The 22706-nt window shown below is 39.5% G+C and overlaps 1 protein-coding gene across 3 annotated transcripts in view; it reads left to right on the forward strand.

Annotated features, from left to right (window-relative positions):
* The first annotated feature begins 8444 nt into the window (after positions 1-8444).
* LOC132264846 (neurotrimin-like) overlaps positions 8445-22706 on the forward strand; it is a 38692-nt gene continuing 24430 nt past the window's right edge. The window contains exons 1-2 of one of the 3 annotated variants that reach the window (XM_059765175.1): positions 8445-8611; positions 10496-10936. In XM_059765175.1, the coding sequence (XP_059621158.1) occupies positions 10858-10936 (79 nt within the window). In that variant the 5' untranslated portion in view covers positions 8445-8611; positions 10496-10857. The remainder of the gene's footprint in view (positions 8612-10495; positions 10937-22706) is intronic. The other 2 variants (XM_059765176.1, XM_059765177.1) reach the window with 2 other exon arrangements.

Below are 22706 nucleotides of genomic sequence, written 5' to 3' on the forward strand. Positions count from 1 at the left end.
GGTTGTAATTGACTTTTAAGCTTTTAATCATCCAATATGAAGTTATTTTTAACACAAATTCTTAAATTTATTTATTAAAATTATTTTATTATTAAAAGAGGGTTTTTAAATCCCTCTTTTAGAGAAAAGGGTAAGCATTGGACGTGTCCTGAAGGATTCCCACTGAAAAATCCATTAAAAATCTGTTGTTTTTATGTCCTCTTCTTCCTTGGGTGAACTTTAACGGAAATTCTCTCTGAATTCTTGCAGGAAAATGCATTGAAAATAAATTTAAACCATGAAAAGAGAAATTAGAAAAAAAACATTGGACTTTTCTGCAGGAATTCTCAATGGACATAACGGACAGATCGGTGGAAATCCCATGAGACTCCATCATGACTGTTTTTACTGGAAGATGTTTGATTTCAAAGGGAGTTTTTCTCCAATAACTCTTCAGTTGGCGCTAAAGCTTTGAATTCAATTCACAAAGTTTCCTCCCAGAACTTTGACACACCCTTTGGAAATACTCATAACATTTGTGTTTACGCCTGAATGGCGGAAATAGTGAAAATCTTGGGTGTTCTTTTGAAAGTTTATCATGCTCTCAGGCAGATTACACGATCTGTGACTATTTTCTTGCTGTTGGAGGGCAAGAAAAAAAACACAGAGGCTCCACGAGAAGCAAAAGTCCTTCTTCGCCACTGCGGTTGTAAATTCTCATGCAACTTCTGGGCATGAGGAAGTGAGGCTGCGAAATCTTCCCTCCATTTTCTCTCCCACAAATACGTGCAGCAGTACGTAAAATATGGTGTTACCAAAGTGGAATATTTAATTCATTCTCAGTTGGGCTTTTTTTCCCTCCCACCCACTGCCAAGATACACAGAAAGAGAGAGAGAGAGAGAGGGAGAGAGTGGTGTGTGAGTGTCGTGAAGGATGAAATACGGAGCAACTTTAAATTAGTCATGAATTTCATATATGGCAGGAAAATAGCTCATATTTTATGAAAAGGAAATCATATTCAGTTTACACCATGTCACTTCCACATTATGCACTGCCGCTGTGACACCCTCACCGAGCACAAATTCCATGTGAGCTGAATGTCACTCTCTGGTATGAGTTGTGATGCGCGTGGGTGAATTTCTTCGTCTCTCAAGTCTCCCAAGGAGAGCCGAGAGGAGCTCCTCGAGACGCCCGGCCCCACTTGGTATGCGATGAAGTGCAGTGCTGATCACAGAAAGTGGCATCAGCAGCAAAAGATTCCGCCACCACCGAAATGATCCGCCCGCAGGGGCGGATGATGGCTCTCTCCCCCGGAAAATGCGAAAAGTACACCTCATTCACTTCAATATGTGCATTTCGATGTGAGAGATTTCACTTCGTGTGTGAGGAAAACTCAGCCAACTTTTGATTCATGTGCAAGGATGACATTTTTCTGATTATTGAGTGCAATTTCCTTGCACATCGCGCGTTGTCCGCCCTCGAGGCCACATCGCATGGGGGGTGAGAGTTTGTGCCGGGGGTGGAGAAACCCTGTGCGGACCGTGTGTGTGTTTTTCACAAAGAGCCCCGGTAATGCTGGGAATGACGACAGTGGAAAATTGAAGTGGCTTTTATTTATTCAAACACAGCAAATACGATGTGCTATCAACATATTTTCATAATAACACACATATCCTTAGGTTTAGTGCAACCATTCTCCATCCGCTGTACACGTTTTTAATACATTGAGAGCTTCCACTGCGCCATGATTCGCCTTTGAGCTTAAAAGCTCCCGTCCCTGATGACTGGCGGCGAAGTGTTGGCGGAGGGACAAAGAGTGAAGATTAGAATTGAGATTTTTTTCCACTTCTTTGCCTTTTTTTTCCCTCCATCAACACTGCTCGCAACGTCGTAAGGTTGTTCTCGGTGGCTTTTGTGGGTGTTTTTTGGGTGGGTGGGAAAAAATGAGAATTCATTTATTATCATTTTAACAAAGTTTTGCCAAATTTTCCTCAAGAAATGCCACAGAGAAAATAGACTTTATTCAATTGATGAGCTTCAATGACACTTTAGATCAGCGAAATGTGTTACTCTGAACTCTTGATGTCAACATTTGGAGGCTATTTTTAGAGGCAATTGACATTTTCAACTTCCTTCACAAAAATTGATTGTGATTTCCGCGAAAAAAAGCTCTCATTTCGACGAAAAGGTGTTTTTTTCTCTCTCGACATTCGGAGAATTTTCGCCTAGACATTCATATTTATTTTATCAATATAATATTCTTCTGAATGCTTTTCTTGTGACAACATAAGGAAGTTAAAGCAACAAATGTGGTGAAATTTTGTGAATGAATTAACAGAGAGATGAACTCAATTTTCACTTGAAGTTGTAAATGAGAAATGTGAGTTGAAAATAAACATGAAGAAAATTTCCACCTATTGTTGCAATTTTCCCATTCTTCACTCTCAGCATTTCCACATGCTTTGCCAAAATGAGAATTCCTTCTGCACATTTTCTCTGATTTTCTTCTCAAATTGCTGTGCTGTCGTGAGATTTCTTGAGAATCCCCGTGCCTTGAGGGGAAGTGCGCGAAAATATTTCCCATCATGTGAAAAGTGGTTCGAGAAGATGTTCTTTGAGTTCGTCTCATGAAGCGTCTTGTGAGATGCATTTGAGACTCTAGAATATATGGTGTAGGTTTTGAGAGAGTGTCGTTGCATTGATATCGAGCAATGAAAAGGGAAAAGAAAAAGATATACAATTGGCCTTTTGCAATTTCCCCAGAATGTTGCTTGAGAACTGAGTCGTGCGGTCCTCTTTTCCGCTTCCAATTGCTCCGGAAATCCTCCAAAGCGGATGCCTGGACTTGTCCTCGAAAGTCAATTTCAAATTGCCGTTCAAAGTCATTAAATTTGGACTAATTGTTTCCTCTCAGCGCCACTTGACGCTCGTGGAGCAACAATTGCGCTGAGAGTGGCCAAAAGATAAGGCGCCAGATGAAGAGGAATCTCTCTGGCAAGTGAAACTGTTTATAGACTTTCCCTTTGTGTTCATCTCATTAACTTATTTTCAAGCGCGCCTTTTTTCCCCTCCGCGTCTCAACATATCCTTTGTGTCTTGTCTGGATGTTGGCTACAAAACGCGGAGGAGTTTTCCCGTGCAGGGCAATTGAAAGCGAGACACATGAGAAAAAAAAAGTTCATTAAAGTTCATAAAAGCTCTTGACACGCTTTAGCGCGGCACAAGTCGTTGTATTGTAGTTTGAGAATTTTTCAGCTCACTTGGAGATGAACTTTGAGCCAGAAGAGAAGTGAAGATCAGAAGCATCATTCAAGGAGATTCTGGGGGTGGAATTTTCCTGCAAAAGGGCCAAAGTGAGAGATGGATAATTGCCACAAGTGGACAGTGCATTGAAATTATTTGTGAACAAAGTTTTGCCTTTATGTCCAGGCTTAAATTAAGTCGTTCCTCCGGCACTTTGGAGTGTCCTTCGGCCCTTTGGCGATGTGCACAGAGCACAGAGAGTCAATCCGGAGCGTCTGTCAGACTGTCAATGCAACTAAGGCGAGCAACTCACCCCCAATTGACCACCTGTAAGCGCCATTGTTCCACCATTCCGCATGAGCGTCACTCACAGTCCCAACATTCCTTGCCCTGTGAGAACATTTCGTGTGTGATCTGCCAACCATGAAAATGATTATCGGGTGCAATTGGAGGTGAGCAGTAATTAAGCTTGCAGCGCGGCGTCCCAGCTTCCTGCCTCGCCACCCACCGGATTCAGCACTCGTGCGCGACTTCTTAGATATCGCCAAACCTCTGCGGCGTGTTGCAGTTCGGAAGTGAGTCATTGTGTCGCCTTGCATACAAATACCTTCCCACACCCCCAACTTCGCTAGCACTAAATGCTCTGCCCACGCAATTCACAACCTATTTATCACCCTGACTGTATTCAGCGCACTCCCGAGTCTCATCCTCAGATTATTTTTGCGCTGCAATCATAGGAATAGCGCAAAGCGGTTTACTATGCACACTGGCGTGAGATTCACTCTTTTAGCATAAATCGCCAAAAAACCCCACTTCTGACACCAATTTTAACCAAATGTTTGCATCAATTCCCACTTAAACTGAAGGATGTTAAAGATTTTGCTCATCTGAATTTTACAAGGCTTAAAATGGTAATTTTTATTTAAATTTTGATTATTTTATAAAAATTTCAAAAATTTTATGATTATGCCAATTTTTTTTGAAATATTTGATTGTTTTTTATTGTTTCTGATTATTTCCTAAATATTTATTCGAATTTATAATTTATTTCAATATTTTTAAATGCCATCTGGCGGCGACATGTGAAGAAAAAGTCAAATATTTAAATTTTAATTAAATATAGGTAAAGAATATTTTAAAATATAATTTGATTTATTTCAATATTTTCTCGAAAATACTAACATTTTGATGGTTATCATGGAAAATAATCATTTTGTGATCATTAGTTTTTTTTTCTATATTCAAAGTAAATATTTCTCAGAAACAAGATCAAAAATTTGGTTAGTAACTTTGTCCTTGTAAAAACTTCACCAAATTCATCACAATTGATTATTTTTTATATAGATTTTCTAATTATTTTGTTGAACTTCAATAATTTTGGCAAATTTCTCAATGTGGAATCGTTTAAAACTCACTAATACACACGAATTTGAAGTTTAATATTCCTCTGTTTTAGTGAGAATCGCAAGAAACGCACCAATTAATGATTTTCCGGTTTATTATAGAATTGGGCTTTAATATAAAATCCCAGTTTGATGATAGATCAGTATTTTTAACTGCCTTTTTTCACGTGGAATTTTTCCTATCCAATTTCTGTTCATAAAATTCAACGAGTTTATTTATTTGAATACGCAAAATTAATAATATTGATCGAATTTCATGGTGCAAAATCAATTTTTGATTAAATATGATTAAAATCCCAAGTTAAAATCAGATGCAGTCGAGCGTGTGATACTGAAAGGTGATATTTTCATTAGAGCTCTATAAATAAAAAAAAAGAAATAAATTATTAACATTTGCGTGAGCTCATTAAGCCCAAAATTGCTAATTGGCTCCGCTGACAGACGCGGAGAAAAGTGACGAGCAATTGAAATGTTCGCATAGAAAATGCGCTCCGTGAGCGATAATTGCGAAGCGGCAACAATTGACGTGCAATTGCAGCTTCTCGCGAATTGTGCGCTGAATTTTGCCCGATCGCATGACCTGCGATGGGCTGTTTTTGCATCGCCAAGAGAAGAGGGTGATTTTGGAGGGGTGAATTTTTGGTGCCAAAAGTGTGTTTCGCCGCAGCAACAAAATAAATTGATATAAAGTTGGGCGCAAAAATGGCCAAATAATAGATCAGTCACAAGAATTGAAATGAAATTCACTTTAACGAGCGCCCATACAAAATTTATGAATCGTTTGTACTTGCGGATTGTGGTTATGACTCTCCTGCATCATCAGTGGCGGCGCTTAAAGCTCTCGTAAAACTTTTGCCCATATTTCACCGCATCCGAACAAACCGCCCAGTCGCCCCAATGATGTGCGCCTGCAGATGCAGTGAGTCCTGAGAGCCTCTCGCCGGGTCCAGGAGCAACAGGGAATGCGCCAATGAAATGCCATCATTGCAGCGCGACGAGGATGAATTAGAAAATTCCACCTTGGCCAGTATTTATTGCACGACGAGGAGTCTGAGAAAGCAATAATGGCTTCGGCTAACCGCCTTTTTGTGGCACAGGAAGAAAAAAAACCCTTTTCCGCAGTGCTCTGTGTGCGGATGATATTGAAATGAGGTGAATAATGGCGAAAAAAGCACACAGTTTGACGACAGGGGAAAAAAAAGCTCCGCACAAGTGGCGAAGTCTGTGCACATTCATTAAAATTTAATTTTATTTCTCAATTAAATCGAGAGAGAGCGAGAGCGCGCTTTCCGCCCACATAGCAACTCTCGCCCGACTGTATCACAGGGTATTTGCATTGGGTAAATAAGGTTTATGAGATTAACAGTTGAAAGAAATCCCCGGAGATAATTTCCTCGGCATCCTTTTCTGGGTTGGCGCACGAATGAATTTGCCAGGGAGAAGAGGAGGAATTGCAATCAATAAATTTGTGAGAATGGTCTGTGGCTGGCGAGGCATTCTTGAGCTCTGTGGGTGGCACAGCAAGTTGCATTAAGTTTCCCTGTAGGAAGAATTCGCACCCCTGCAATGTGGGGAATGTGACAATGGCATCAATGGAAAAGCCATTTTATGAGCTTCACTTGAATTCTAAAGCGATTGTTGTGTGCAGTAATCAAATAGGGACACTTGAGTCGGATTTTTCTTATCGACTCAATCACTCTCTGCTCCTGCAGTTGGAATGCAGAGCGCTTCAAACACTGGCACAATTGGAAGTTTATCGCTTCAATATGCGAAGTAATTGAACTTCCCCATTTTCAAGTACTTCCAGAGATAGCGTTCTTAAGTAGATTCGATATGATGTCAAAGTCAATTAGGCCTTCAATCTGTAACACCAGATCAGACAAGACATTTTCCATCACAATTTATTCTGGGGTTTTTATCTTCATTTTCTAGTTTTATCATTAGGAAATGCATAGATAAAAAAAATTAAACCCAATTGTGAGGTTATGAATCCATATTGAAAAATATTTTTTGGACTGATTTTAATCTATTGAAACTTGTAAATGATTTTCCACAAGATAATGAGATTGAATTTGCTTCTTTAAAGCACCAACCGCGGAAATAACTAAGCAGAGACACATTTTCTAGACAGAAGTGACATTTTTGAGGTTATGATTGACTTTTAAATCATTTTTTACTACTAAAATTTGACAAATCTGAAGCTTTTCGAACACAAGTGCTCGATTTTGTCAAGAGAATAAGAGAAATTCCTAGATTAAAAACAATATTTGATGATTTTGAGGATTATTTAACCGCTAAAATATCGACGGGTGAATGGAAAACTATGAAAAGTCGATTTATCATAGTTTTCGTCTTCATGTATTTTTGAAAAGTCTTTTATTTGTTCTTTCTGTACAAGAATTTTAAGATTTGTATCTTATGAGACAATAGAAACAAATCTTATTTATCTAAAAAGCACAAATGGAAAAAATATTGTCATGTTTTGCGAATGAAAAGTCGAATTTTCATTGTTTACGCTGAAGAATTTTTCCAAGAAAAATGTCTCAAAAATTGCAGTCAAATGCATAAAAACGTCTTTTTTGGAAAATATTTGTAGATTTTCAGAATTATCCTAAAATGTTTTTTTTTACTTTAAATGAATATTTCTCATATCTTTTAAATTTTTTCACTTGAAAACATTAAGAAAAACTTCAAGTGAAGTATGAAAAGTTGATTTTTTGTATAAAATCGACTCAAAAACCATTAAAAATCGACTTTGAAAAGTCAGATTTTCAGATTTTCTATTAATTTTGCCACATTTTAGTCAAAAATTTCAATAAATACAAATTAAACATTTACAAAAAAAATACAGAGCAATATTTTCACTTTAACGAACGATTTGAAGGCATTTTGAGTATTTTGAAGTAAATTTGGCAAATTTCGCAGCTGTTTTAATGCAAAATTTTGAACTCGCTTTGCTTGAAAATGGCGATTTTGACTTTTTATAGTTTTCGAGGCACCCATCGATATGTTTTAAATGAACTAAATAACCTAGAAAAGCAATATAATAATTTAGTAAAATGCCCCAATTTGTTGAATCAAAAGCTATAACATTTTACTAATTTCAATTTCAAACACTTCTCGATTTTGTCAAAAGAAAATCCAAAATCCCTTGAAATTTTCACAGCATCTTAAGCAGGTTAAACTGCTGACGAAAGGCGCGTAAAAACTGTTAAGCACAACACATTGATAATCCCAATTTACGCGTGTGCTCATAATGTTCCTCTGGAGAATTGATTACCTTGTTGATTGCTAATTATTTCATGTGATTTACTTGAAACCTCGTTTGAGAGCACAAGCTATAAAGCATGACGCTTTGAAAAGCTTTTAAAGGAAAAGTCGTTAAATCGCCTATAATTGCCACTTTCGCTCCCCAATGAATGGTGATTAATAAATCCTCCAATCACTTTTCGACACGAGCAGAATGCAAAATCATGTGCTGCAAAAGGAAAGGTTTTGACGGTGGATTTAATAAATGAAAGTATGAGCTTCCGACAATTATAGTCCAATTAAGGTGCAATTGACTGTCATAAAAGATGCATGAGGGGAGAGTTGTGGGTCATCAAAGTGCAATATTGCCATCGGGAGGGGTTGACTGGAAGTCGCATGCGCAGTGGTGAGTTTTCCACGTTTGGCAGCTTTCCAGGCGCACCAACACAGACATCGTTCTGGTGAGGGGACGAATGTGAGTACGAAGGATAAGCGGTGGAAGAAAATTGTGTTGAAGCAACGAGTGTTTTTCACAGAAATCATCAGTTGTCTCGGTGCTTCACGCCAAGTCGGTCGCCAGTGTTGCAATCCGGGAATTCTCGATTAAAATAGCTCTGTGGCTCTGATTTATGTGTGGTGTGTCTCAAGTTCGTGGGGCTTTTTTTATCTGTCGAGCTATATAGAGTATCATCTTGAGTCTTGACATTTAAGCTTGCCGCTCGCTGGTAATTAGAGGGTAATTCAAGGCACTGATTCAGCCAAAAGTGAAACACTAAACATCAAAAGAAGCACTTTCTCCCCCGGTACTCGACACTCACCCCGGTTTGGGGATGAAATCAGTCGCCCAGATTCTAGTTAGATAGCTAAATCACACCTCGTTAATATTAATTAAGCATTCACACGCTCTCAAATGTGCGAAAACGTCGCCGGGGCGTAAAAAAAAGCACAGGCGGCACAAGATTACGACTAAAGAGACCTCTGAAAGATAATAACTTCGAGTCCAATTATATTTTATTGTGAGGTACAATTCCATATTTGCAAGTGAAGCCTCGTGCTGTGCTTTGAATACGAAATTCCCTTCTTTCTCGCCTCTGCATTATTCACGGGCTGTACGATATTTATAGGGTATTACCTCATGTGATGGGATAAAGTGTGAGGAGGTTTTTTGGGAGTCCCAGTGGAGAAAAAGCTCTAAATAAAATTATCAAACTTCTCTCTCACACACACTCGGAGATTTTTTTTTTTTCGAGCAAAATCAGCAAAAATCCACACGCGTTACAAATTCATTGAACTGGAAGAAATGACGAAAAGGACCTTATTTTTTCATCTCCCCTTCATCGTCATCTTCACATTGTGACTTGTGCACATATTTTACTTTACTGCTCAAACTTTATCTCTAATTCCAAAAAAACTCCTCTTGCTCACTCGATTCGGGTTGAAAATTGAATAAAGTGGGTTCGACGAGAGTCTCTGAAGCCAAGAAGACTTTCTTTTTCTGCCTCCCTTTGATGTTGATTGGAACTTTTTCGCGTTTATGGGAGAGAAAACATCTTCTTTTTTCGAGGGGGTGCGGAGGGTGAAAAGTCAGAAATGTTATGAGCTCTCGGGAGGAAATATGTATGTAGCGAATGTGGATTTTACAGTGTGACATCGGGAGCGAGCGAAATATTGTCGGGGGTTGAACAATATATATTGGGGGGCTTGTGAGCCACAGACAGGACAATACAGTGAATATATATTGATGAATTACACGGAGGTCACTGCGTTTCATTAATCTTCCCATGTGTAATCCCCACACAGCCCATCGCCAGGGTGAAAAATCACTTATCATTGCGTTTATCACGGGGATGTGCGCGCCCAGTGTCTCTGGGGGTGGTGTTTTCTCTGTGAAGAAAATTCAATAACCTCCAGTGGTTGGATTTTGGTTTGACAGGGAATTAATTTTTATTTCATGCCCCACAGCCGATGGCAGAGGATCCTCACCAATGATGGCTCTATTCTTTCGTCTGGGTGTCCTTTCGAGCGGACGCTGTGAAATTGACAAAATGTCTCCGAGGGTGGGCGCCTCCCCCGGGCTCTGAGGCCAGAAGGTGGCATGCCGGAGGAATTGCGGAAGGGGCTTCAATGGGGTAATCTTCTTCCTTAAATCCTTTGGCTGACTGGCCTAGGATGAAAATGGTCGCCCCAACATTCCGCATTCTCGAGCACAAGCACACACTTTCACATGTGTCGAGGGACATTTCATCAACTTTCAAGCAATTTACCCACCCCTCGAGGCCACATCTTCCACCCTTGTTACTTTTATATCGTAATCGTCTCGTTAACATTTTATCCCTTCGCACACACACACACACACCCTTCACGGATGTTCTCCGGTGATGATGATGGATTTCCAGCATCCTCAATCCTCCCCGGTGACATTCAACGTGGAATTTGGCACCGGGAATCGAATGAGAATATCCATTGCGAGGTGGAAAATTGGATTCCGAGGGAATTAATTCCATTGTCCACCCACAAGATTCACTGTCGCTGGGCGAATAATGGAAATTCCGCGCGACAATGTAATTTTTGCATACAAAATAACCGCATCCAGACTTCTTTTTATTATCTATTCCCCAAGCAAACTCTCTTTTGCAATTCGCGGTGATGAAACCCGAGAGACAATCGCCACCGAATCAGCCATAAAATCCACCCCCCCCCCCCCGCAAATGCATCAGTGCAGGGCTCAATTAAGTGTGAAGTGACTACCAATTTGGACGCGATTGTGGCCCAAAAATCCCAGAACTGAACGACTGGAGAGGCAAAAAGATCCAGTGGAAAATTGGTGTGTAAAACTTTTGTCGAATGAATGGTGTTTGCTAACTGGCAAAAACAATTTAATCAACAAGTTCATTAAAAGCGGATGGAGTGAAAGTGGCGTGAACCCCCGCATTTTGGATACCAGAGGGTCGGCCTAGCGTCTGTGTGTGACAAACGACAGTCATGGCGAAAAATTGCTCCGACCCCGCGATGATGGTGCACCTGTTGATTTTCCTGGCCATCGGTATTGACTTATGCCTCGGTAGGTAGTCTCCAAATCCACCCCCATTTCGCATCAGGCAACTAATGAAAGCGTCCGCGGGAAAGAGTATCAATAGCGGCGCGATTATATTCGCGCCCGCAAACTTCAAAGCATCGGTTTGTGGCGCAAAATGCTTGTTTGCCGGCGGGTTCATTGGCCTTCAGCCGCGCGACCACTAGTGGAATTACATGCAGGGTGATAAAACACGGTGGCGAACAACGCGCAGTAGGTTAATTTGGTCACAATTCACCCCAAGCATTGCATATGGTAATTCAACCCTAAAAGAAGTGCCTTTGATGCATCATAAATTAACGCAACACGCGCATTTTGTGACGAATGAATCATTTAAAATTAATTTAAATTAATCTCCACTCTATAATTATGCATGTCGAGGGGATTGAAGGCTGTCAGAGAAGGAGTTGGGAAAGGATATTCACTTAAATATTTATAATACCACTTTATCATAAATTAATTATAGCTAGATTAATTAACGACTCTGTTCTTGTGCAAACAAAGCGAAAGACGTCGGAAAAGTCTTTATTAATTTATAATACAATTCTAATTATACAAGTTTTTAAACCATTTTCCCAATCTTTGCTTCCGGGTCTCAAAAAAAACACAGTTGAAAAGCATGTATTTTGAAAAAAAAAACGGAGTAGTTTTGAGTTGATTAAAATAAGGAAAAATGACTGAAAATCATACTTTCTAAAGAGCAAAATTGTTCTGCAACTTAAAGAAATGGAACAAAAGCGTTAAACCAAGTTGAAAAGTCCAAATTAAGGCGCTTTTGTGATGTAAATGTCTTTCAGATATTCAAAAGTCATGTTTTTACTTAATTTTCGCTGTCTTTGTACTCTTATCTCTTTGTATTTGGCAATATCTCGACCCCTAATTGAGATATCGCCATGATCTTAGCACCATTTGAGAGATCATAAAATTCTGATTAAATTTTGTCTTAAGATAAATGTCTCGAAAATTGAAAGAAATACCGGTTTTATAGCACTGAAATGGAAATTCAAGATCCATCAATTTTATGGTCTTCCCAGCATTCAATTGGACAATAATTCTGTTTTCTATTCTATTTTTGTATTATGCAAAAGGATTTGTATTTTTTTCCCCCTTCCAAAATACACATAAAAATTTCAATTACTCACAAACTTTTGGATGCGATACAAAAGTGAAGAGGAAACACTTAATTGGGGGTTTTCTTATTTCGCATGGTGACCCAGTTTTTGGTGTGGAAAAATTTGGCTCCGTGCTTCAATGTGATTAAAATTCTTCAGCAATTGCCATAAGTGTAGTTGAATGTGTGTTTTTCGGGGGTTGCAATTGCACAATGCCATCAATATGCATCAGAAGAGTTTCCCAAGCTTAAGCCTGGGAAAATTGACACTCATTGAACAATATTCGACACGACAGTGGAAACGAGGGACTTTGGCTTCCTGTCTCGCTGTCAATTCCATGTGAAGAAGAAGGCATTGTGGATCGATAGAGCGTCTCTGAGGTCAACTTGCAAATTGTTGCGATAGACAAGAACATAAAGATTGCCCGTGATTGTCTCCAAAGTGACTCGATATGGAGAGTTTGCACGTTTCTGGCTTCTTCCTATCTGTCTCCCTGACTTTCATTAAACTTTCACCCAGTTGTGCCCTCGAGGCAAATGGACTCGTGATCCTGCATGAGTCCTTGTCTTGCTCCTTGTCTTGATGGGGGGGGGGGAGAAAAAGGAGAGGGCGAACGCATTCATTTCAGCGGATTATTGTGGAATTTCATGAGGCAGGAGAATGAATTGTCTCGCTTTTGGGGGATGAATTTGCATTGCGCTATCTTTGTGCTGGCGAGGAGACATTCTGGATCATGTCCAACTGCTTCGTGGGCTCCTCCTCAGCGTCGCCCAGCAGCTGAAGACAATGTACACTGTGTAGACGGAGACATGGCGCAATTTGGAGTTCGTGAAAGTGGCGAATAATAGGTCAGAAGTGCTGAGAGTGAGCGTCAATCACTCCGTTAATCGCCACTTTCCGAACGATTTCTGCACATCCTCGGCCATGAGATAAGACGTCCCGAAAAGCTCAGGGAAAAAAAATTCAATAGTCTTTGGCGAAAAAGTCTCGTCACGTACTCGCCACGGAGTTCATCGTTGAAACTGCTCGCCGAACTTGGCGAAGAAGTGCACAGGGTGGACTTTTATTAAAAATGATTGAACCAACACTTCTTAAACACAAGAGCTTCTCTCCTCATTTATATTGCGTCGGTGTGCGAAAGCGGAAGACTGAAAGTGCCCATAAATCCGCTGTCAGCTATTAAATAGAGGTTTTCTGCACACCCCCAGAGAAATAATAGCTTACAGTCACATGTGACAATAAAAAAGTGCATTCCCCGCAAATGCTTTAATTCCGCACAAATTTTTCCCGCCGATTTATGAGCATTTGAGGTGGTCAGCAATGCAAGGGGGAGATAATGCGACCAAACGGTGTACACAGCTTCCTGACACTTCCAGAACGTCAACAGTGCTCTAAACATGCATTTTATCCTATGTTGCTCAATCATAACCTCAAATTTTTGAGTTTTTAACCTAAAAATACACAATTTTTGACTTTTATGACGTTTAAATCTTACGGAGAAATGAGTTTTAAAGAAATATTTCAAGTTTTCAGTGGATATTTTGATCTGATTTACTTTTAATTTCTATTATAAATAAACATCGGATCATAACCTAAAAATTATCATAAGATATCTAGAAGTATCATTAAAAGAAACTTATTTGGAAATGGAAATCAGAAGAATATGAAGCTGTTATAAGTCGATAATGAGGTGAAATTTGCTATTTTAGAATAGAAATCAATCAAAGAGCTCTTAAAGTAGGCAATTTCTTATTTCAAAACAGTATTTTAGAGGTTAGGATTTAATCTTAGCGTAATTAACACAGTTTAACATTAAAATTTTGTGATCTATTATCAGATTTCATTATTATTGCGCCAGCAAATGTAAATTATATCAGTTTTTTAGGTTATTTAGTTGCAAAATTTGTCTTAAATTCATAACATAACCTAGAAAAACGCGAAAAAACAATAATTTTCCTCCAATTATTGCAGTTATTCCTTTTGAAAGTGACTTTCAAATGCATCAGAATGGAGTTACTGAAACACTTCCTGTTCACAAATCCTTCTATTGAAGTGTACACCACTTCTGACCATAATATCTCCCCCTTGCAGCAATGCACAAATGTGGGTCGACGGAAAGTTTGTCCGATAAACTATTTCTCTGGTTCATATTATAGAAAAAGGAGCGGAAAATGGCGAAATAAGTTGTGCGACGAGAGCTTTTCCCTGTTCAAATTCACCCCATATTCAGCTTCCAAAACAAAGACTTCCTAATCTGTGGGGTTTTTTTTTTATTTTTCACCTCCCCTGTGAATTGTAATTTCAACGAATTATTGCACTCCTCAAACGCCGGACTTTGTGTTTGATTTCCCTGCCAAACTTATATGGGCAAATCCGTGAATTTGCCAGAGCTTTGAAATTTCAATTTCAAACATTTCAAGCATGAATTCAGTTATTTGCTCAACACTCAACTCTTTTGGCCACACACAAATTATTCAACCCCCGTCCCAAAAACTGCTTTGCGGATTGACCCGCTTTTCTCACACTTTTTTTCCTCTTCTATATTTCAATTTCCCTCCTGCAAAAACTTTCAACTCGGGAAAACACACTCAGTGGATGCAAAATTTTTGAACTATTCCACCACTCTTGAAGCGCTATAATGAAATACAGATCAAACTGGATAGTTTTATTAACTATTTTCATCTCATTTATTTGCCAGGGTGGGAAAGTTGGGCATTCTCACGAGTTGTGCGGCGATGTTTTGTCCAGAACAAGGGGGAAATTATATGCAATAAATTTGTACACAACTTCCAAACACTTCCAAATTCGCCCGACACTTCGAGAACATGAAGTTTTCAGACTGTTTCCACAGCAATTCCCAAATTATAATGAATCTCTTGAGGTTTCATTCGATATTTTTATAAAAATCGACTTAAAACCGCTGTTTTTGAACATCTTTGTTGATCATAACCTCAAAAATATAATTAGAAGATCTTGTAAAACTCCGTTTTGAGGCTTCCTAGATCACAAAAACATCTCCAATTATCTTTAAATAGCTGATTCACAGTCAAATTGCCCAGGAAATTTGTCTAAATAGATATTTTCCAACTTCCAACATATGCCAAATGACTATTTTTGAGGTTATGTTCAATCTTTGCACACTTTTCACTGTTTCTTGGCATTAAAGGATAAAGAAAAGCATTGATAATTGCTTGGAAATGCTTAATTTTATCAAGGAATAGCAGAATTTATGTTCTAGAATGCGAATTATTCACTAAATCTGTCTTTAATTCTCTACATAACCTAGAAAAATATAACTACGTTTGTTTTCGCGTGAAAATCGAAGGAAATTCAGAGAATCTGGATGATTAGTGAGTAAAAGGTTTTTCAACACTTTTTAAGTATTTCTGCTGAGCTGTACACCACTTCTGGCTGTATTATCTCCCCCTTGGTTCAAAAAATGGGGAAGAAGAAATGTGGATTAGTGGGGAAAATTTAAAATCTCCACCCACAAAGTGTGTGGAGATCGATGTGGTGACGTTGAGCTTTCACGAAGTGTGTTTTTGGCAAGAAGTTCTCCTGTTGGTGCAGCAGCATAGATAAATTGCAAACAAGTCTGTAGTTTTGTCATTGGATGCTGCTTGCAAACAGCATAACACATTCACTTGCTGGGTGAGGGAGAAAATGGCGATGAATAAGAAAGTCGACGAGGATCTCTACCCTCACAAAGCATCAACCGCAAAAACCCATCCACTCTCACGGAATTTATATTCAAAACAAAACTCCTCCATTGCTCCATGAGGCTGCAAGTGTTTGCCAGTGTCGGAGTAACTTTTCAAATTACTTTAAAGCACTTTAAATTTATATTAAGACGCTCCACCGCCAACATCATTGATGTGGGCAAAGGCAGCGCCGAAGTGCTGAACATCCACCGATCTTCCTTCAAACACTTTGCTGAGCTTTTTCATTTTGCACGCTCATTTGATTTGTTCGATTTGGGCGGACGTGGGAGGAATTCATGCTCTCGCCTTTATTGCCTCCCTGACAATCCAACCAATTTCCAACCTTCTGCATGATTGGGTTTGATTATAATTTTTCAGTATCGAAGAGGAAAATTGGTCGGTGTGAAAGTTGTCTTTTTCTGCCCATGCAAGAGCTTTTCGGGGAAAATGCAATCATATTTTGACCATTTGCTGCTTTCTAATCAATGACTTCACATCGAACAAAGTGGATGTACAGATCAGAAGGAGTTTTAGGAAGTGGAAGTGCTGCAATTTATGCCAATATTTGACTCGCAGCTTTGAAGTTATGTTGATTATTTCACTTTCAGAAATTAATTTTTAACTTAGTTCTAATTTTGACGTGTTTTTCTAAGTTATGTGGCTGATTTAAGACTCAATAACATCTTAAAGGAAATATTCTTGCGCCTAAATTGAGAGTATTTTTACATTTTTAGTAGAATTTTCTTTCACCGATCAAGAAAAATACGTAAAAGGACCATTTTAAAAGAAAAAAATCATTGTCAGTTAGATTTCAGTTAGATTTTAGTTAGATTGTATAAAAGATTAATATAAAAAAGAGTAAATAAAATCGGAAAATCATCGAAAGGAAACCATTTATGTCTGCTAAAGAGGTTAGAAAAGTCTGAAAAAGAGTTATAAAACTGTAAGTTAAATTTTAGTTAGATTTTGGTTAGATTTCGGTTATATTTTAGTTATTAGTAGATTTAAGAATGAACATTTTTCAAGAATTTTTCGTAGAAATTGTGGAAGTGTCAGGAAATTGTGTACAGAATTTAGCCATATCATCTCCCCCTGACATTCCATCGACAGTTGCAACTGATGGAAATCTAATAGAACTTTCGCAACATTAAGAGCCGAAGCCATTCACAAGGGAATTGATCTCAAAGTATTTGCGGCCAGCAAGAGAATTCCCAGCAATACTCTTGTCTCTTGAGGCTTCGCAAACCTTATGCGGAATTGCAATTGAAGCCCTGCAATTTTGCTGAATTCCTACATATGTATATATATAGTTTCCCCCAAAAAAAAACCACCATAAACTATACAAAGTGCACACATGAGATAAAATTCAGGCCATTGCATAGGTGAAATGTGAGTAACATTCGCTTGGTGTATTTATGAAATGCGCTTCGGTGAAAAATGGCCCTAATTAAATTTATGCAAATCACATGCATGAACGCCTGGATCCGCATTTATCCATTGCTCTGGCCGCGCAATTGTGCTGAATTGCAACAAGCGCGGGGGAAATTTAGCTGAAAAAAATCCACAATTACGCTCAAATTGAAACCATAATCTGTCTCAGCTGTTTATGTAGACATAAAGCTCTGTGCACGGTGCGAAAGCTCCACCAAGTTGAGAATCTCATGCTGGAAGATAGAGCTCTTTTTTAATTAGCACACGCGCGCTATTCCTTAGAATTCACTCGGTCGCTCATCTTTTCCCTCTGCCGAGGGTGGCATTTCCCATGCAGTGCACGTGGCGGAGGAGGAAAAAAAAAGGAAAAGCGAACGCGTCAAGTGCAATTACGGTGTCGGTGAATGACACAATGGTGATTGCAATTTTCCTACCCCAGCAAAGCTCTCTCTCTCTCTGGCCATGAATCACTGTTCAGTGACAGTGAGTGAGAATTTATACGTCTAATTGGTCAATTTAAGAGGCCACAGCGGATTTTGCATGCGAATATGGGGCAGGAGTTCAGCTCGAGGGTCGTCCTTGGTCAGATATGGCAAACTTGCGGAGCCCCGAAGGATTGGGCGAACGTGCGGTCAAAAGCATTCAATTGACAAAGTGCACATGGAGGGAAATTTATTTGCAAATTCCCCGAACTCCGTATGATATTTCGTCGGTCTCAATATAGCCGAAGGAATAAATTCCTGGCTGTCCACCTTTTGGCCTCCCCCCCATGAATCCACCTCGCACATAATTCATCGGACAAGCGGAACATATGTAAATCGATTCTATCGATTAATGCACGGTGTTAACAAGGATTCTGCAAAAGAAGCTTTTCCCTTTGACGGCATCGATTTTATACATATTACAATTATGTGAATTATCCTGGATAAATACTGCTTTGCTTCAACAGAACATCAAACTTTCATCGCATGGTTTTGTGAGCTTTAAACCATAAAATTCCCCAACAAAGTTCGCCTTCACGGGACTTTCCAGCTAAGATGCCTGTTAATTCACAATGTTGCTCACGATGTCACAAATTTCCACTTCCCCTAGAGCCAGATTCACTATATATAGATTCATTGGAATCTCCGTGGAGAAAGAATGACTCGGAGTGACATTCACAGATAAGATGTTATTGAATTCGTCAAAAGATTATTTTTCATTCAATCGTACAAATGGCTTTCGTGTCCACTTGCAGAGCTGACTTGATGGGAATGTCTGTTCGTTGCGAAGACAGGGGAATCACTTTCCAATATTTCCTCATTGAGTGGGTGGGAAATTGAGACGAGGCGAGAGATGAGAAACTTCTCCTCGTCGATGGAAAACTTTCCCACCCAAAAACTCTCACTCTGCGCTCGGATTTTTCTTCTTCTCCGGTCCGTTTAAAAGAAAATTGTAATACTTCTGTATATTCATCAATTATGGAGGGCATACAGAAGAGCGATGGATGAAGTGAGGAGTAGTCTTGGTTTCCCGGAAATTAGAAGGAGAGCCTCAACTTCTCTGATTTGTTGTTTCCGCAATTCCCGCACAGAATCGAAGATGAGGGGACGAAGAAGCCACACAAATCACCAGTGAAACAATGAAAAATTCATGAATCGATCTAAAACTGATTGTGGCTCTTCTCCAGAAGCTGGAGAGAGAAAAGTCCACCCGCAGCACGAACATATATATACAGCGCGCGCCAAGGAAAAGGGAGAACAAATAGCCAGAGACGCAAAGGAACGAAAGGAGCGCCGCATAACTTCTTCTGACCGACAACTTTGTCCATGATTTGCGATAACCCCAATTCCGCAATCTCGCTATCAAACGCTTCTTGGGCTCTAGTCAATTTGAAAGGCATCCCAAATAATTGAGAATGCCGGATTTCTGCTGCTATTTGCATTATGAAGTATGTCTGAACTTTTAGCATCTTCAAGAAGGGTGAGAAGGAAAATAATAATAATAATAAAAATCTTCATCAAATCCTCACATACAAAGTGATGATCAGTGTTTTAAAGGAAAATGCATGAGTTTTTCGTCTTTTCTTCATCATTTTTGAGTATTTTTCGTGATCCATGACACTTTTTTCCGACGAAATCGTACCTTTTCACGTGATAAACGACGTTCTAAATTCTCTTTCTGGAATTGGAGGTCCTTTTGATTACCTCTTGGATCAAATGTCCTTTGTTGCGGAGCCGAAAAATCTCCGTACGATCCTGTGAAGTCATATTCATTTAAGAAAATATTTATAACAATAATTTATAAAGTCCAAATAAAATATATAAATTTACAGGACTATTATCCTGGAGACACCTTGTATTTATTTAAACCACATTAAGCACCCAAAACAAATTTAAGTGACAAAAATTGAAATGTTGGTAACTTTTTTTTAATTTAAAGGGTTCTTTACTGCATAGGTTAGGATTTAGTGTCATAAATGTATCAAGGACTAAACCTAAGGGCTTCAAACTCGGCATGGTAATTTCTTATTAATGAGGGAAGATTGGTGCAAAATTTCAGACCTTCAGCTTCACGTGGAAACTGGGCGACACATCGATATGCTTCAAACAGAAGGAAAATCAATTACTCAATTAAATATTTGAAATTGTTTTTCTGCATTGTATGGAATAAAAATTAAAATTAAATAGTCGAATTATTTCAAATGATCTGATCTCACGGAGTGACTTTTGCATTGAAATTCAAAGGAAAATGTCCAGTTTCAGCAATATAGTGGCTGTTAAAGGCTGAGAAAGAGACACGAAAAATGCCTTTGGCAATCCATTGAGCGTTGAATTGATTGAATTATGCTAGGAATTATCTATGGATGTTATTCAGGGACAATTCAACTGTTAAATGTCTTTGACGATTTATTAGTTCAAATCAATTTGCGAGACGTGACGAAGATTTACCTATATAAACTATGTATGTCATCAGAATGCGCTCAATATCTGCAATAATCACTCCTCGGCACACATGGCAGAGTTCTCATGAAGTGTGTGAATTGAAATATTAATTATGATGTATAACATTCACTCACGAGCAGTTTCCAGCAGCTTTTGCAGATTATCGGCTCCGAAATTGAATGTTCCAACCTCTGTGTGTGTGATTGAAGCCGGATCGCTTGGTTCATCATGATGTGTTGCCCGGCAGCGTGTAAAATTCAATAGATGGCTGATGTGCAGGTTTTCTCCAATGCTGTAATTCATGCGATTCCGGGCTTGGCAGCATTTTGCTGTAATGACGAAGAACATGGTGAAATTGATAATCTGCATAATTTCCTCCGCACATCGCCCACAGTCATTATTATGTGGGTGGTGGCGAAATGTGGCTGGGGATGCATAATGGATTATTCAATAAACCCCCACCCAGGCGTAGGCTAATTGAGGAAAAATTCGCTGAAGGTTCATTAATCAGACTCGGAATAATTTTGCATAATAATTGTGCCATTGAGACTTATTATCGCCTCTCTCTGGGTTCTGCAATTGTTGAAGATGTCTCTCTGTCTCTCTCTTGGACCCATGATTAATTCCCAGGGCGTGCGATGGGGGATGATTTCCGTGTGGGGTTTTGAAGCGCACAATGCGTGATTGTCACCATTAATTACTGGGGAATACATCTGTTTATCAGTTGGCACAATTCTCAAGGTTCATATTGTTAATAATCCCCCTGAATTGTATTCACGTGCCGAAAGGTGTTGACATGCTTAATAGTCAATGAGGGTGCACATGAGTGTGAGACGGGATGGAAATAATTGAAAGTAAATCACCTATTAAGTTATAATAAACATTAGACTGGCTGTTGTGCCAATTTGAAAGGCAATAATGGTCTCAATCGACTCTCCTAATTGCACTTCAGATTAAGTCATTTCGCACAAATTTCCCATCTCTCCGAGTGCCTCACAGATATTTAGGGATCTTCATTACCACATCCTTCGGAGGCTCTTCTCTCTCCCGACGGGAAACCCGCCAGTCTCTGGATTTTAATGGCATTTGCCACGGGAGTGCGCAAAATGTTCAATTTTCCAGCCTCCGGCGCGGCGTCTGCAATGATCAATTGAGGCAATTTTCCTGAGAACCACATCACCACCTTGTATACAAGCACTCCTTGCCTTCCGCCGTGCTCGTTAAGACGCCAAACGTGGGTGCGAAGATGGAAAAAAAATATATATCTGTGGGTGAGAAAAATATGCAAATTCGACGGGTATTGCTGGGGAAGAAACAGCAAAATAAAATTAAGAAATATTGTCTGAGGAGTGTGAAACACTTTCAACACACGATTTTATTTCATAAATTCACCATGGATGCAAGCAAAAAGGGGGTGTTTAAGTACGAAAATCCCAGGGAATATTGCTGAAAATTTCTCTCAACACAATCTGTGAAGTACTGTACTTCAGCCAGTGAAATTAATACCCTCTCGGGAAACCTTGACAATGCCCAGGAAATCCACATGTGTGCGCGCTTTTAGCACGTTTTTTTGCTGGGGAAAATTTATAGAGCGAACTCGCGGAAAAGAAACACGAGAGAAAGCCTAAACAGAGAGACGCTAAATTCTCCGATGGGACAAAGAAAAGTCAGAAAATGTGGGGGAAAAAATCGAGGAAAAGTGTGAGAAATTTCATTTCAATTGCAATAGTCGCTTTTTTTGTGTGTGTGTTGACACTTCTCTCGGCAATTTTATCTCCATTTCCCATGCGAAGAGAGAGGCTGGCGTGCTTTTTTTTCCCCCCTGAATGCAGAGATATTAATTACTTGAGACTGAGCTTTGGGATAAAAAGCTCACACGTGGAAAGTTGTGCTCATTGCGTTGGAGTGGCACCTGTGCCCAAAAGCACACCTGCTGGATGTGGATTAGATTAGCAAATGCAGGCGAGTGTCGTGTGAAATTCAGCACCATAATTATCGCACGATTAAGCATCCGGGAGTGGCACTTCCGGCATGCCCGAAACCCACTCCAGTGGCCGACTTTTCCGGCTAGTTGGCCACAGAGACTCAACCGTGCCCGAAACTCAGAGAGAGAGAGAGAGAGAGAGAGCGAAAGGCGGAAAAAATGCTGGAGAAAAGTTGGCGGAAGAGATAAAATTCCAATATTCCTCCATCACATTCCAATTTACCACACGCTCCAATGGGGAATTCTTTCGCTGAGCCACTCCACTTTTTCAATTGCAATCGACGCTCTCGAGCGATATTTCATGAGAGTCCAATTTAATGAACAAACACTGTTTAAAACATCTCCATACATTTCTCAACGACTCACACCCTTCTTCGCACCCCCAAAGACGTGCCGGGATTTATTGCTGACAAAATTGGCGGGACGCTGAAGGGCAGGAAATTGACTCATCCCTCAGTCGTCGTCTTTTGGGGGATTTAAATTGATTTAATTCCAAAACCGACACTGACAAGACACGACACTTTTAATTGTCCACATCACTTTGTGTCACACAAATTTGGGTAATTTGCACGCACCTTTTGGGGAAATTATTCTCATCAGCATTCG

The sequence above is a fragment of the Phlebotomus argentipes genome, unplaced genomic scaffold (genome assembly GCF_947086385.1).
Source record: "Phlebotomus argentipes unplaced genomic scaffold, Phlebotomus argentipes genome assembly contig_2, whole genome shotgun sequence".
Classification (NCBI taxonomy): Eukaryota; Metazoa; Arthropoda; class Insecta; order Diptera; family Psychodidae; genus Phlebotomus; species Phlebotomus argentipes.